This window comes from Schistocerca nitens, chromosome 2 (assembly GCF_023898315.1).
Source record: "Schistocerca nitens isolate TAMUIC-IGC-003100 chromosome 2, iqSchNite1.1, whole genome shotgun sequence".
Taxonomy (NCBI): Eukaryota; Metazoa; Arthropoda; class Insecta; order Orthoptera; family Acrididae; genus Schistocerca; species Schistocerca nitens.
The window spans coordinates 1,186,226,021-1,186,240,664 of NC_064615.1; the positions used below are offsets into that span (position 1 = coordinate 1,186,226,021).

At 40.8% G+C, this 14,644-nt stretch overlaps 1 protein-coding gene across 2 annotated transcripts in view; it reads right to left on the reverse strand.

Annotated features, from left to right (window-relative positions):
* The window catches only part of LOC126237519 (putative E3 ubiquitin-protein ligase UNKL), a 303,009-nt gene that overhangs the window by 115,137 nt on the left and 173,228 nt on the right, over positions 1-14,644 (reverse strand). For both annotated transcript variants that reach the window (XM_049947690.1, XM_049947689.1), the window contains one exon: positions 6,230-6,382. In XM_049947690.1, the coding sequence (XP_049803647.1) occupies positions 6,230-6,382 (153 nt within the window). The remainder of the gene's footprint in view (positions 1-6,229; positions 6,383-14,644) is intronic.

Consider the following 14,644-nt stretch of genomic DNA (forward strand, 5'->3'; position numbering starts at 1 on the left):
ATGCGTTAACTGATACTGACTTCTTGTTGTACACATTCTTTGTTAGCTGGAATGCCATTTCCATTTTTCTTGTTCTTGTTTTATTTCCTTCTTTATCTGAAGCATTGGGCTGGATGATTTCCCCCAAATATTTGAAATTAGAAGCCTTCTTTATCTGACCATAGTTATTATTATTATTATTATTATTACTACTATTATTATTATTATTATTAAATTAAGAATGTTTTCTATAAAACGTGTAATAATTATACATCTATTACAATTAAATTTGTAGCACAAGATACTGATAATTTTGTAATTGACCAGCACTTATATCACATAAATATGCTTGAATTATGCTTCTGGGTCACTCCTTCTGTGCACTGTGGCAAAATCCCCAGTTACAGAAAAGGCCTGTTTATGGAAAAAAATATTTGGGTCTCTGGAGATTCGTTAAAATTGGGTTTTACTGTAATTCGAGTCAGGGCAGGTTTGCTCTTCTGGCTAAACACTAACTCTGTTTTCCGGTACGAAAAGTTTGCAAGACAGATACAAACTATGGGATGATATAACTGATATCTAACAACAGCAAACTGCAGATAAGGTATCATGACAACCAGTAAGAAACTAAGCAAATCCTCTTGTCACAATTGTTGTGAACTACAAAAGTAGTGACTGCATGGAACACACCTCATTCCACCAACTCAAAGATTTACAAGTCTGTAAATAGCTCCACTCCCGTCCGTCACTCGAGGAAAACTTTTGAGATACATTTTGTCAGAAAACACAATTTTTTTGCCTGTTGTTGTTGTTGTTGTTGTTGTTGTTGTTGTGGTCTTCAGTCCTGAGACTGGTTTGATGCAGCTCTCCATGCTACTCTATCCTGTGCAAGCTTCTTCATCTCCCAGTACCTACTGCAGCCTACATCCTTCTGAATCTGCTTAGTGTATTCATCTCTTGGTCTCCCTCTACGATTTTTACCCTCCACACTGCCCTCCAATACTAAATTGGTGATCCCTTGATGTCTCAGAACATGTCCTACCAACCGATCCCTTCTTCTAGTCAAGTTGTGCCTCAAATTTCTCTGCTCCCCAATTCTATTCAATACCTCCTCATTAGTTATTTCGAAAGCTTCTATTCTCTTCTTGTCCAAACTATTTATCGTCCATGTTTCACTTCCATACATGGCTACACATACAAATACTTTCAGATACGACTTCCTGATACTTAAATCAAAAGGCCGGCCGGTGTGGCCGTTCGGTTAAAGCCGCTTCAGTCTGGAACCGCGTGACCGCTACGGTCGCAGGTTCGAATCCTGCCTCAGGCATGGATGTGTGTGATGTCCTTAGGTTAGTTAGGTTTAAGTAGTTCTAAGTTCTAGGGGACTGATGACCACAGAAGTTAAGTCCCATAGTGCTCAGAGCCATATTGAACTTAAATCAATAGTTGATGTTAACAAATTTCTCTTCTTCAGAAACACTTTCCTTGCCATTGCAAGTCTACATTTTATATCCTCTCTACTTCGAAAATCATCAGTTATTTTAAATAGCAAAACTCCTTTACTACTTTAAGTGTCTCATTTCCTAATCTAATTGCCGACTTAATTCGACTACATTCCATTATCCTTGTTTTGCTTTTGTTAATGTTCATCTTATACCCTCCTTTCAAGACACTGTCCATTCCGTTCAGCTGCTCTTCCACGTTCTTTGCTGTCTCTGATAGAATTACAATGTCATCGGCGAACCTCAAAGTTTTTATTTCTTTTCCATGGATTTTAATACCTACTCCGAATTTTTCTTTTGTTTCCTTTACTGCTTGCTCAATATACAGATTGAATAGCATCGGGGAGAGGTTACAACCCTGTCTCACTCCCTTCCCAACCACTGCTATCCTTTCATGCCCCTCCACTCTTATAACTGCCATCTGGTTTCTGTACAAATTGTAAATAGCCTTTCACTGCCTGTATTTTAACCCTGCCACCTTCAGAATTTGAAGGAGAGTATTCCAGTCAACATTGCCCCATTCCTGTCAATTGTTCCCTTATGCTCTCCCTGAAACTCTGTACAATCTCTGGTTCTTTCAGTTTATCCAAGTTCCATGTCCTTAAATTCCCACTTTTTGCAGTTTCTTCAGTTTTAATCTACAGGTCATAAGCAATAGATTGTGGTCAGAGTCCACATCTGCCCCTGGAAATGTCTTACAATTTAATACCTGGTTCCTAAATTTCTGTCTTACCATTATATAATCTATCTGATACCTTCTAGTATTTCCAGAATTCTTCCATGTGTACAACCTTCTTTTATGATTCTTGAACCAAGTGTTAGCTATGATTAAGTTATGCTCTGTGCAAAATTCTACCAGGCGGCTTCCTCTTTCATTTCTTAGCCCCAATCCATATTGACATACTATGTTTCCTTCTCTCCCTTTTCCTACTCTCGAATTCCAGTCACCCATGACTATTAAATTTTCGTCTCCCTTCACTACCTGAATAATGTCTTTTATCTCATCTACATTTCATCAATTTCTTCATCATCTGCAGAGCTAGTTGGCATATAAACTTGTACTATTGTAGTAGGTGTGGGCTTCATGTCTATCTTGGTGACAATAATGTGTTCACTATGCTGTTTGTAGTAGCTTACCCGCACTCCTATTTTTTTATTCATTATTAAACCTACTCCTGCATTACCCCTATTTGATTTTGTATTTATAACCCTGTATTCACCTAACCAAAAGTATTGTTCCTCCTGCCACCGAACTTCACTAATTCCCACTGTATCTAACTTTAACCTATCTATTTCCCTTTTTAAATTTTCTAACCTACCTGCCCGATTAAGGGATCTGACATTCCACGCTCTAATCCATAGAACGCCAGTTTTCTTTTTCCTGATAATGACGTCCTCTCGAGTAGTCCCCACCCGGAGATCCGAATGGGGGACTATTTTTTACCTCTGGAATATTTTACCCAAGAGGACGCCATCATCATTTAACCATAGAGTAAAGCTGCATGCCCTCGGGAAAAATTACGGCTGCAGTTTCCCCTCGCTTTCAGCCGTTCGCAGTACCAGCACAGCAAGGCAGGGTTGGTCAGTGTTACAAGGCCAGATCAGTCAATCATCCAGACTGTTGCCCCTGCAACTACTGAAAAGGCTGCTGCCCCTCTTTAGGAACCACACGTTTGTCTGGCTAGCGTAATGTTCGAAAAATAACGTAACAAGTGACAGCGGAAGGACCCGAGAAAGAAGCCGACAAGTATTTTGTTGAAAAGTGGTCACGAAAGCCTTAACAATTTTGTAAGATACGGGATGATATAGCAAAATTTCTAGTTGGTGTGATGAATGGTAGCTAGCTCTAAATGTAGACAAATTTAATTTAATGTAGATGAGTAGGAATCACAATGCCCATAATGTTCAATACAGCATTAGTAGCTGGCTGCTTGACACAGTTATGACGTTTAATATTGCAAAGTGATATGAAATGGGACAAGCATGTAAGAATTGTAGTGAGGAAAGCAAAATTGCCAACTTTTGTGTACTGTGAGAATTTTAAGATATTGTAAAGAAGACAGCATACAGAACACTAGTGTGAACCATTCTCAATTACTGCTAGAGCGTTCAGAGTCTTCATTATGTCAACTTAAAGGAAGACATCGAAGCAATTCAGAAGGCAGGTTGCTAGATTTGTTACCGATCGTTTCAGTTAACACCCAAGTATTACGGAGATGCTTTATGAACTCAAATAGGAATCACTGGAGAGGAAGCAACATTCTTTTTGAGGAATGCTACTGAGAAAATTTAGATACTTGGCATCTGAAGCTAACTGCAGAATTATTCTGCTGCCAACAATATGCAACAAACTGTAAGATAACAGACATTAGGGATTGTACAGAGGCATACAGAGTGTTATTTTTTGCTAAGGGTATTTCCATTGGAACAGGTAGGGAAATGACTAATAGTGGTACAGGGTACTCTATGCCACAAACTGTATGGTGGCTTGCAGAGTTACGTATGTAGATGTAGTTGACCAAGGGGAAGTCAAAAAGTAGAGGGACTTACATTTTCTTGCCACAGGGCTCGGTAACACTGCTCTAATCCAGGGCTGAAGTATTGTTGTCTCCAACAACTCTACACAACGTGTTACTCTTATTCCCGTGTTAAGTCACCGTATTGTAGCAGAATGTGAAACACGGCAGCTTCACTGTCGGTCTACACCGAGTAGGAAATGAGCGCAACGATTCGCGTTTTGTTTGCGGAAGGTGTTAAACCTACAGAAATTGTTTGTCTGATGCAAGCAGCTGCTTATCACAAAGCAAGATTTTCAAATAGATAAAGTAATTCGAGCAGGGAAGACCTTAATGTGATGAGGAATTTCGGGTAGACTATTGACATCAACCACAGACGATAATTTGGAAGTTTTTGAGGGTACGGTGATGTAAAACAGACGAATCACAGTGAATGAAATCACTAATACTTTACATATCAGTCACGGTTCAGCGTATTCTATCTAACACGACAGGCTAAATTTTTGGATAGTGTGTGCAAGATGGGTAACGAAAGAATTGTCAGTGGCGTATAAGGTGCAAAGGATGGACATCTCTCATGCACACGTGGCCCATTATCATCACGAGGGAGATGGATTTCTACAGCAAACTGTTACTTAGATGAAATGTGTGTGCATCATCACGAACCAGAAAGCAAGGCTGAGAGCACGGTTTGGAAACACCAATTGTTGGCAGAAGCTAAGAAATCTAAATGTCAACTGTCAGCTGTAAGACTATTCTGGTAACACTATTCTGTGACTTGGAAGGTGTGGTAGCCATTCATTTCAACCCAAGAGGTGAAACTGTGAACAGTGAGAACTATTGTGACATGTTGCGAGTTGAACTGAAACCTGCAATCAGATTCAAATGTCGTGGAAAACTGTAAAAAGGTGTCATTCTGCAGCAAGATAAAGCTTGGCCACATTATGCCAAATGGGCAGCAAAAACAATGGAATTCGAACTACTGGAACACCCGCCATAAAGTCCAGACCTGGCTCCCAGCACTGAAGGAAACGGTCAAAGAAAGATTTGCAACCAATGCACAAGTCACTGACGCAGTGCAGGTGCAATCAAAAAACTTTTTTTCCAACGGAATCAAAAAACTCGTGAAATGTTGGACAATGTGCACTGAAGTGCAGGTAGGTTACGTAGAAAAATAATGTATGGTCCGGTTTTCTATCATTAGAATAAATGCTACTTTTCTCAAAAGTCCCTTTACTTTTTGATTTCCCCTCTCAGATATACGCAAACAATCCCATGAAAGTCTATTTAGAGCAGTTCAAGAACAAGCATTACGCGAGGAATCTACAACAACCCCTTATGTACTGCTTCCATGAGAATCATGAAGACATCATCAGATTAATCACAGCATGCATGGGGGCATTTTGGCAAGTATCTGGTATGAAATTTTCACTTAACTCTCATAACTGACTTACATTTACCAAAATGTAATGCATGCATGGCTTTCAACATGCTTTGAAACTTTTTAGCTCCATAAGTCTAATCTGCAACTATGCACACATGAGTGAAACAGTATTTTTTTTTTTTTTTTAAAAAAAACTGCTGCATTTGCCACTGTGCCGCATAGGTTGTTTGATTGAAGGAAGAAATAATTCGATGAACAGTTTTTGTCTGCTTTTCTTCCTAAAACAAGATATCCAAGAAAAGGGGAAATTATCTGCTGGTAACATGGCCTTCTGGGAACCCAAAGGAATGGTACGGTTCATAAAGTGGCTGAGGTGACATGTTTAGGGGAAACAGATTGATAGTTGTTCCAATCTGCCTAACAACAGAGTGTACTTATTGCTTTCCAGTTTGCTAGTTGGCACTGTTACACATTTTGCTAAAAGTGTAAATTATATTCCATCAGAACGACAGCCCTCAGCTTACAAGAACCATAATGAAGGGTACTACTCAACATGTAGTGTAGTACTTAGTTCAACACGTATTTCATCTGATATTAATTATAGAGATGTGCCACACTAATTCACCCATTGGTTACTTTCTGTCTGTGTGTGTGTGTGTGTGTGTGTGTGTGTGTGTGTGTGTGTGAGAGAGAGAGAGAGAGAGAGAGAGAGAGCGAGAGAGAGAGAGAGAGAGAGAGAGAGAGAAGGGACTTCAGTTGATAGTTTAACCTAAAAATATCAAATAGTTGGACACGACTCACATAAACCAATTAAAACTACAGAGTAAACAAAGAGCAGGTGCACTTACAGTCTCTTGAAATGTTTCATGCTGAGTTGATGAGAAAATTGACGACATTCCCATTTTGTGGTGTGCGAGCTGAGCGCCTGGTGCTTTACTGTGGGAACTATTTGACCCAGCACTACTTGTGGATGCAGACTCTGAAACCTCTCCACTCCCATTCTGTGTCAAACAGTCAAAATAATTAAAACAATGAGGATTATTCTGGTCAGCAAAACAAAACAAATAAAAAATTTGACAACTACATAGTGAAAGTGAATGTAAAGGAGACGGTCACATTACTACTGACAAAATTAATATATTAACACTTTGCCATCCGCACATCTTGTACAAATTTATTCGCTCGGCACCGGCAGCGCTAATTTGGATTACTTGGCTTGTCGCCGGCCGCTTGTCACCTTTCCGTTGATGATGAGCTTCAAACACACTGACTTTAATTTTTCTGGAAGTCCTCTATTTTGTCGTACCGTTCCACAAACTTGAATTTTCATTTCAAGAAACATCTCTGCAAGTTCTACACTGTTATAATATCTATCCATGTAGAGGTGATGCCACTTTCCATAAGAAGGTGTCAATAGTTCCATCACTGTTTTCGCTAAAGGTTGTCCAGTGCTGGGAATATCTTGAATGACGAAATGTATACTGTATTTAAAAAAAATTAATCAGAATAATGAGTAAAACTAAGCCAAAGGAACACTGCCGCCCCCTCTTTATCAAGCACATGATATTCACTGTTGTGAATCTATACATCTACACAGCACTGCTTTATGTCAAAAGCAACTTAAATGAGTTCGAGACCAGAGAGAACATACATCCCCACAACAGCAGAGGCAAACTGGACTTCAACATACTAAGACACAGACTCACAAAGACTGCAAACTTACACAAAATAATGAGTTTAAAACTCTTCAATAAACTTCCAGCATCTGCTCGGTCACTGATCAGTAATATTTTCAAACGTTAGGTTTATGACTGGTTACTCAAACACCCATTTTATAAGATAATAGAATATTCTTAAAAGAAAAGGAATTAAATTGTAAAAACTTTACTGTAAAGATATTGTTAATTGTATATTTAATGTTCAGTTCTATTCCGTTGTAAGTGGTCAATGGTGAATAAACTGAAAACTGAATACTCGAATTACACAGCATCCAAATGAGTATGCCATATTTTGTAATTTTCGACAGATTGTATAAACTTTAAATTTAACTGTCCACACCACGGTATCATTTCTTCATCAATTGAGATGTTTTGACTTAGATTAAACATTTCTTTAAACTTTTTGGAAAAATAATCAATTACGAATTGCACTTTGTAAAGCCAGTTGGCATTATCCGGTTTATTGTTGTTGTTGTTGTTGTTGGAAAAATGTAAAAATAATAATATCTGTCTGAATCGGCTGCGGGACATCATTTCGCAAAATATCGGTGTGTCTATCAACGGATACGTTGACCAATAATCATTGACCATTGCTTTTTTTACAATTCCCATAAGAATAGTGAGCCCAAACCATTTTCTAAGTTCGGGTCCCGTAACATCGACTAATTTTGCATTTTTTTTTAATCTAATTTCCTTCTATTGCAATTTTGACTGTTATACCTGTTGTTTTCGTTGTTAATATATTCAAATAGATCGTTCCCAATATATAATTCTACAATATCCATGACGCTCTGCGTATCTTTGGGAAATATGTGTGGTCTGGGAGATCTTTCAAATTTATTATTGGTCCTCAGTAAATCATAGTCTGCCTTCTTCATCTGATTCCTCCACATCAGTTGGTAACTGTAGCATTCGCCGAATTCTTCTTGGACAAAGTTCACTATCTTCTGACGATTCTGCTTCACTTTCATTTTTTTGATATTGTCACGTAGAGGAATGTGTAAGTAGATGAATGACGAACACTAACTTCACTTAATGAAGGTTTATTCAGCACTTGCACATACAAGAGTGCAGAGTAAAATGCCTCCGGCCAGAACACATACAGTATATATACAGCTACGGAACATTCCAGTACAATCATTCTTCCCATTTGTGGATACTTCTAGAATGTGTACTTGAACCGAATATAGAAATTAAAATTTTTCAGTTCAGGTGAGTTTTGAACTCACAACCCTCGATGCAACTGTCTAATATCGTAACCAGTACGCTACGGCGAGTGCGCTACTCAGTTTCTTCTGCGACATTTGCTCCCTCCTTAAGAGAACAGCGTCTCAGTGTTCCGTCCTCCTAGTCCGGGAATGAGTCATCGGTCCTGCATACTCAGACTCCCTATGATTGATGTTCGCCCTGGCGGTTATCTTCTTAGAACTTCCCTTGCCGACACGTTCTTCGTTACCTTTCCGCTTGCTGCCTGTTGCTGGAGCTTCGAATTTACCCTGGATTGCAAGATCCTTATAGGGCTTCATTCGAAGGAAGTGGACCGAATCTCTGATCCTTCATCGACTTGTGTCAGGATCGAAATCTTCAACTTCGTAAGTAACATCAGATAGGTCTTACAACCTTATAAGGTCCAAAGTAGAGCCTGAGGAGCTTCCCAGAGAGACCAACCTTCCGAACAGGACTGATGATGCAGACGAAGTCACCAGGCTGGTAGACAACAAGGAAGTGGCTCACGTCATACCTTCGGTGATTGTTCTGTTGAGCCTGCAGCGTGCGGAGCCGAGCTTCCCCAGCTCTGGTTAACACCTGGCCGATGTAGTCGTCGTCCACGTCATCAGGATTTAACAGAGACACAGTGTCCATAGTCATTATCGCCTCACGCCCATGCACTGGGAAAAATGGCGTAAATCCTCTGGTGTCTTGTTTGGCGGTATTGTAGGCAAACATTATGACAGGTAGCACCTCATCCCAGTTTCACTGCTCAACACTGACAAACACTGACAGCATGTCGGCCAAGGTCTTATTAAAGTGTTCAGTAAGCCCATTAGTTTGCGGATGGTAGGCAGTCGTCATGTGATGAGTAATGTTGCACCGATGGTTTACCGGTATCTCTGTTACAAGATTCGACTGAAAAACTTTCCCTCGATCCGTTTTTAATACAATGTCTTCCACGATGTATTTGGCTACCTCGGATGTTTCGGTTGTTTTCACTGCTTTTGTAATTCTATACCGTGTCAGAAGGCGTTTTGGCTGCTGGAATTGGTATGAGTTGGCCAGGTGGTTTCTGAGGAACTGCCTTTCTCCTCTGGCACTCTCAACAGTGCGACACATAGTGACGGACACTCCTAAATAAACCTGGCCAGAAAAATCTCTTGCGGATCCTGTCATATGTCTTAATAAATCCTAAATGTCTGGCCTCAGGTGTGTCATGGAATTTCTGTACAACATCTAAGTGCATGTGTTTAGGAATCACTGATTGCCACCTCTTTCCAAACGGATCAAAGTTATTTTTGTATAGTAATACATTAACTACCTTAAACTGTCCTTTCACATCTTCTGACCAATTTAAGGCAAGCATAATTTGAGTTATCTTGGTGTCCTCCTCCTGCTCAGCAGAGAGATCCTGGAGTGCAATGAGACAGTCACTATCTTCATCAAAGTCTTGATGGTCTTCCACAGGGTTTCTTGAGAGACAGTCGACATCTTGGTGTTTTCTTCCACTTTTGTACAGAATGGTAACATCATACTCTTGAAAATGAAGTGCCCTCCTGGCGAATCGTCCTGTTGGATCCTTGTTGTTGTCGTTGTTGTTGTTGTTGTGGTCTTCAGTGCTGAGACTGGTTTGATGCAGCTCTCCATGCTACTCTATCCTGTGCAAGCTTCTTCATCTCCCAGTACCTACTGCAACCTACATCCTTCTGATCTGTTTAGTGTATTCATCTCTTGGTCTCCCTCTACGATTTTTATCTCAACTCTGCCCTCCAATACTAAAGTGGTGATCCCTTGATGCCTCAGAACATGTCCTACCAACCTCTTCTTGTCAAGTTGTGCCACAAACTTCACTTCTCTCCAATCCTATTCAATACTTCCTCATTAGTTATATGATCTACCCATCTAATCTTCAGCATTCAACTGTAGCGTCACATTTTAAAAGCATCAATTCTCTTCTTGTCCAAACTAGTTATCGTCCACGTTTCACTTCCGTACATGGCTACAATCCATACAAATACTTTCAGAAACTACTTCCTGACACTTAAATCTATACTCGATGTTAACAAATCTCTCTTCTTCAGAAACGCTTTCCTTGCCATTGTCAGTCTACATTTTATATCCTCTCTACTTCGACCATCATCAGTTACTGTGCTCCCCAAATAGCAAAACTCATTTACTACTTTAAACGTCTCATTTCCTAATCTAATACCCTCAGCATCACCCGATTTAATTAGACTAAATTCCATTATCCTCGTTTTCCTTTTGATGATGTTCATCTTATATCCTCCCTTCAAGACACTGTCCATTCCGTTCAGCTGCTCTTCCAGGTCCTTCACTGTCTCTGACAGAATTACAATGTCATCGGCGAACCTCAAAGTTTTCATTTCTTCTCCATAGATTTTAATACCTACTCCGAACTTTTCTTTTGTTTCCTTCACTGCTTGCTCAATATACAGATTGAATAACATCGGGGAGAGGCTACAACCCTGTCTTACTCCCTTCCCAACCGCTGCTTCCCTTTCATGCCCCTCCACTCTTACAACTGCCATCTGGTTTCTGTACAAATTGTAAATAGCCTTTCGCTCCATGTATTTTACACCTGCCACCTTTAGATTTTGAAAGAGAATATTCCAGTCAACATTGTCAAAAGCTTTCTCTAAGTCTACAAATGCTAGAAACGTAGGTTTGCCTTTCCTTAATCTTTCTTCTAAGATAAGTCGTAAGGTCAGTATTGCCTCACGTGTTCCAACATTTCTACAGAATCCAAACTGATCTTTCCAAAGGTTTGCTTCTCCTAGTTTTTCCATTCGGCTGTAAAGAATTCGCGTTAGTATTTTGCAGCTGTGGCTTATTAAACTGATAGTTCGGTAATTTTCACATCTGTCAACACCTGCTTTCTTTGGGATTGGAATTATTATATTCTTCTTGAAGTCTGAGGGTATTTCGCCTGTCTCATGTATCTTGCTCACCAGATGGTAGAGTTTTGTCAGGACTCGCTCTCCCAAGGCCGTCAGTAGTTCCGATGGAATGTTGTCTACTCTGGGGGCCTTGTTTCGACTCAGGTCTTTCAGTGCTCTGTCAAACTCTTCAAGCAGTATTGTATCTCCCATTTCGTCTTCATCTACATTCTCTTCCATTTCCAGAATATTGTCCTCAAGTACGTCGCCCCTGTATAGACCCTCTATATACTCCTTCCACCTTTCTGCTTTTCCTTCTTTGCTTAGAACTGGGTTTCCATCTGAGCTCTTGATATTCATACAAGTGGTCCTCTTTTCTCCACAGGTCTCTTTAATTTTCCTGTAGGCAGTATCTATCTTACCCCTAGTGAGATAAGCCTCTACATCCTTACATTTGTCCTCTAGCCATGCCTGCTTAGCCATTTTGCACTCCCTGTCGATCTCATTTTTGAGACGTTTGTATTCCTTTTTGCCTGCTTCATTTACTGCATTTTTATATTTTCTACGTTCATCAATTAAATTCAATATTTCTTCTGTTACCCAAGGATTTTTACTAGCCCTCGTCTTTTTACCTACTTGATCCTCTGCTGCCTTCACTACTTCATCCCTCAGAGCTACCCATTCATCTTCTACTGTATTTCTTTCCCCCATTTGTGACAATTGTTCCCTTATGGTTTCCCTGAAACTCTGTACAACCTCTTGTTTCATCAGTTTGTCCAGGTCCCATCTACTTAAATTCCCACTTTTTGCAGTTTCTTCAGTTTTAATCTACAGGTCATAACCAATAGATTGTGGTCAGAGTCCACATTTGCCCCTGGAAATGTCTTACAATTTAATACCTGGTTCCTAAATTTCTGTCTTACCATTATATAATCTATCTGACACCTAGTATTTCCAGAATTCTTCCATATGTACAACCTTCTTTTATGATTCTTGAACCAAGTGTTATCTATGATTAAGTTATGCTCTGTGCAAAATTCTACCCGACGGCTTCCTCTTTCATTTCTTCCCCCAATCCATATCGAATGCCAGTCACCCATGACTATTAAATTTTCGTCTCCCTTCACTACCTTAATAATGTCTTTTATCTCATCTACATTTAATCAATGTCTTCATCATCTGCAGAGCTAGTTGGCATATAAACTTGTACTACTGTAGTAGGTGTGGGCTTCGTGTCTATCTTGGCCACAATAACACGTTCACTATGCTGTTTGTAGTAGCTTACCCGCACTCCTATTTTTTTATTCATTATTAAACCTACTCCTGCATTATCCCTATTTGATTTTGTATTTATAACCCTGTATTCACCTGACCAAAAGTCTTGTTCCTCCTGCCACCGAACTTCACTAATTCCCACTATATCTAACTTTAACCTATCCATTTCCCTTTTTAAATTTTCTAACCTACCTGTCCGATTAAGGGATCTGACATTCCATGCTCCGATCCGCAGAATGCCAGTTTTCTTTCTCCTGATAACGACGTCCTCTTGAGTAGTCCCCGCCCGGAGATCCGAATGGTGGACTGTTTTACTCAAGAGGACGCCATCATCATTTAACCATACATTAAAGCTGCATGCCCTCGGGAAAAATTACGGCTGTAGTTTCCCCTTGCTTTCAGCCGTTCGCAGTACCAGCACAGCAAGGCAGTGTTGGTCAGTGTTACAAGGCCAGATCAGTCTATCATCCAGACCGTTGCCCCTGCAACTACTGAAAGGGCTGCTGCCCCTCTTCAGGAACCACACGTTTGTGTGGCCTCTCAACAGATACCCCTCCGTTGTGGTTGCACCTATGGTACGGCCATCTGTATCGCTGTGGCACGCAAGCCTCCCCACCAACGACAAGGTCCATGGTTCATTGGGGGAGGGTGTTTGTGTGTGTGTGTGTGTGTGTGTGTGTGTGTGTGTGTGTGTGTGTGTGTGTGTGTCTCCTAGTGGTAGCGCTAATTTTGCCACAGACTCGGCATGGGCGGTTTCTATGATGCTCAGCTGTTCTGCAATTAAGTACTCAGCATTTGCTACTCACAGGCGTCTCGGAATGATCTGTGGTTTTCGGCGACGGTTAACTATCCACAATTCACTAATATCGTTCTTAAAGGCGACTACAGAGGCTGGGATGACCAAGTTATTCTTCAGTGGTATGCTTCTCTTACATTCCACTACAAGACATGACACATAACAGCTACCTTTCTAGTGCTGACTGCAGGAATGATCACTTCATCCAGCACATAAGTTGCCACACACACTTGGGTGAGCATCTTCCTGTCCAAGGTATCTCATCTCGTCTAGCATAATCTTCGAGCGACCACAATCTATAATTGCTTGAGAAGCTTTCAAAAGGTCCCATCAGAGAGTGACATCAGGACTACACTCTTGTATGATGATGAATTCTAAAGGTTGTGTATGGCCACTTATACCCACACGAATGACAAATCTTCCTGTAGATTTTACATATTTCCCGTTAGTCACCTTCAGCAGAGATGTTTTGCTGTCGACAAAAACAGTTTTCTGAAACTGGCAACGGTACTTCTCCAAAATGACTAATATGATGCTCCAGAGTCCACTAGACCTTGGGCTGGTCGGCCATCCATGAGGATATCAATGTAGTTTCCGATCATTTTTGTAGTGATCGACGGCAGAGGATTTTTCTCTTTGGCGGCCTCACTTTCAAGGAAGGTCACACCATTTAGTTTTCCAGGTTGCGGCAGTTAGGTGATCGGCTGGAATTTCTAAACGGCAATGGAGACCTTCATCGGTGTGTGTTGGGGAGCGTCCTCTCCAGTGGCTAGCTTGCGGCGATGGTGACCTACGTCTTCCTGCACCCACATCATCTTGTTCATCTTCGTCGGCCCGGAGTTGGCGCCAGCTAAGATTGGTCTGCTGTCTTCTGGCACGAGCGTCATCAAATATCCGCTGCCTTTCTTGACAATAGCACACCACGTGTCCCGGTCGTCCACAGTGGAAACATACTGGTTGGTTATCCTGGGTCCTCCAGACATCAGTCTTCCTTGGTGCCCAAACAGGTTCCTCATGCGGCATTGTGGGAATGTAACTTCACCTGGGTCTTGACTGTTTTACTGTTTTAAAGAGAAATGAAGGACGAGAAATTGGGTTCAACGTCTGTTCCACTTCCTCCCTTATAACCTCTTGAAGCATCTCAGTTTTTTGCTGACTGTGCAATCCAAGCGCCTTCTCAACTTCCTCTCTCACTATCTGACGAAGAATACTTGTGAAATCAGTTTCTTCCTCCGTCACAGGCATCGATATAACATTTGGAAGCCGTTCAAAGGTCTTGCGTGTAATTCTTTTTTGATGCATTGTCTCGATATACCGGCACCAATTTATAAAGTCGTCTGACAATGGCGAAACCTCCTTCAGGAG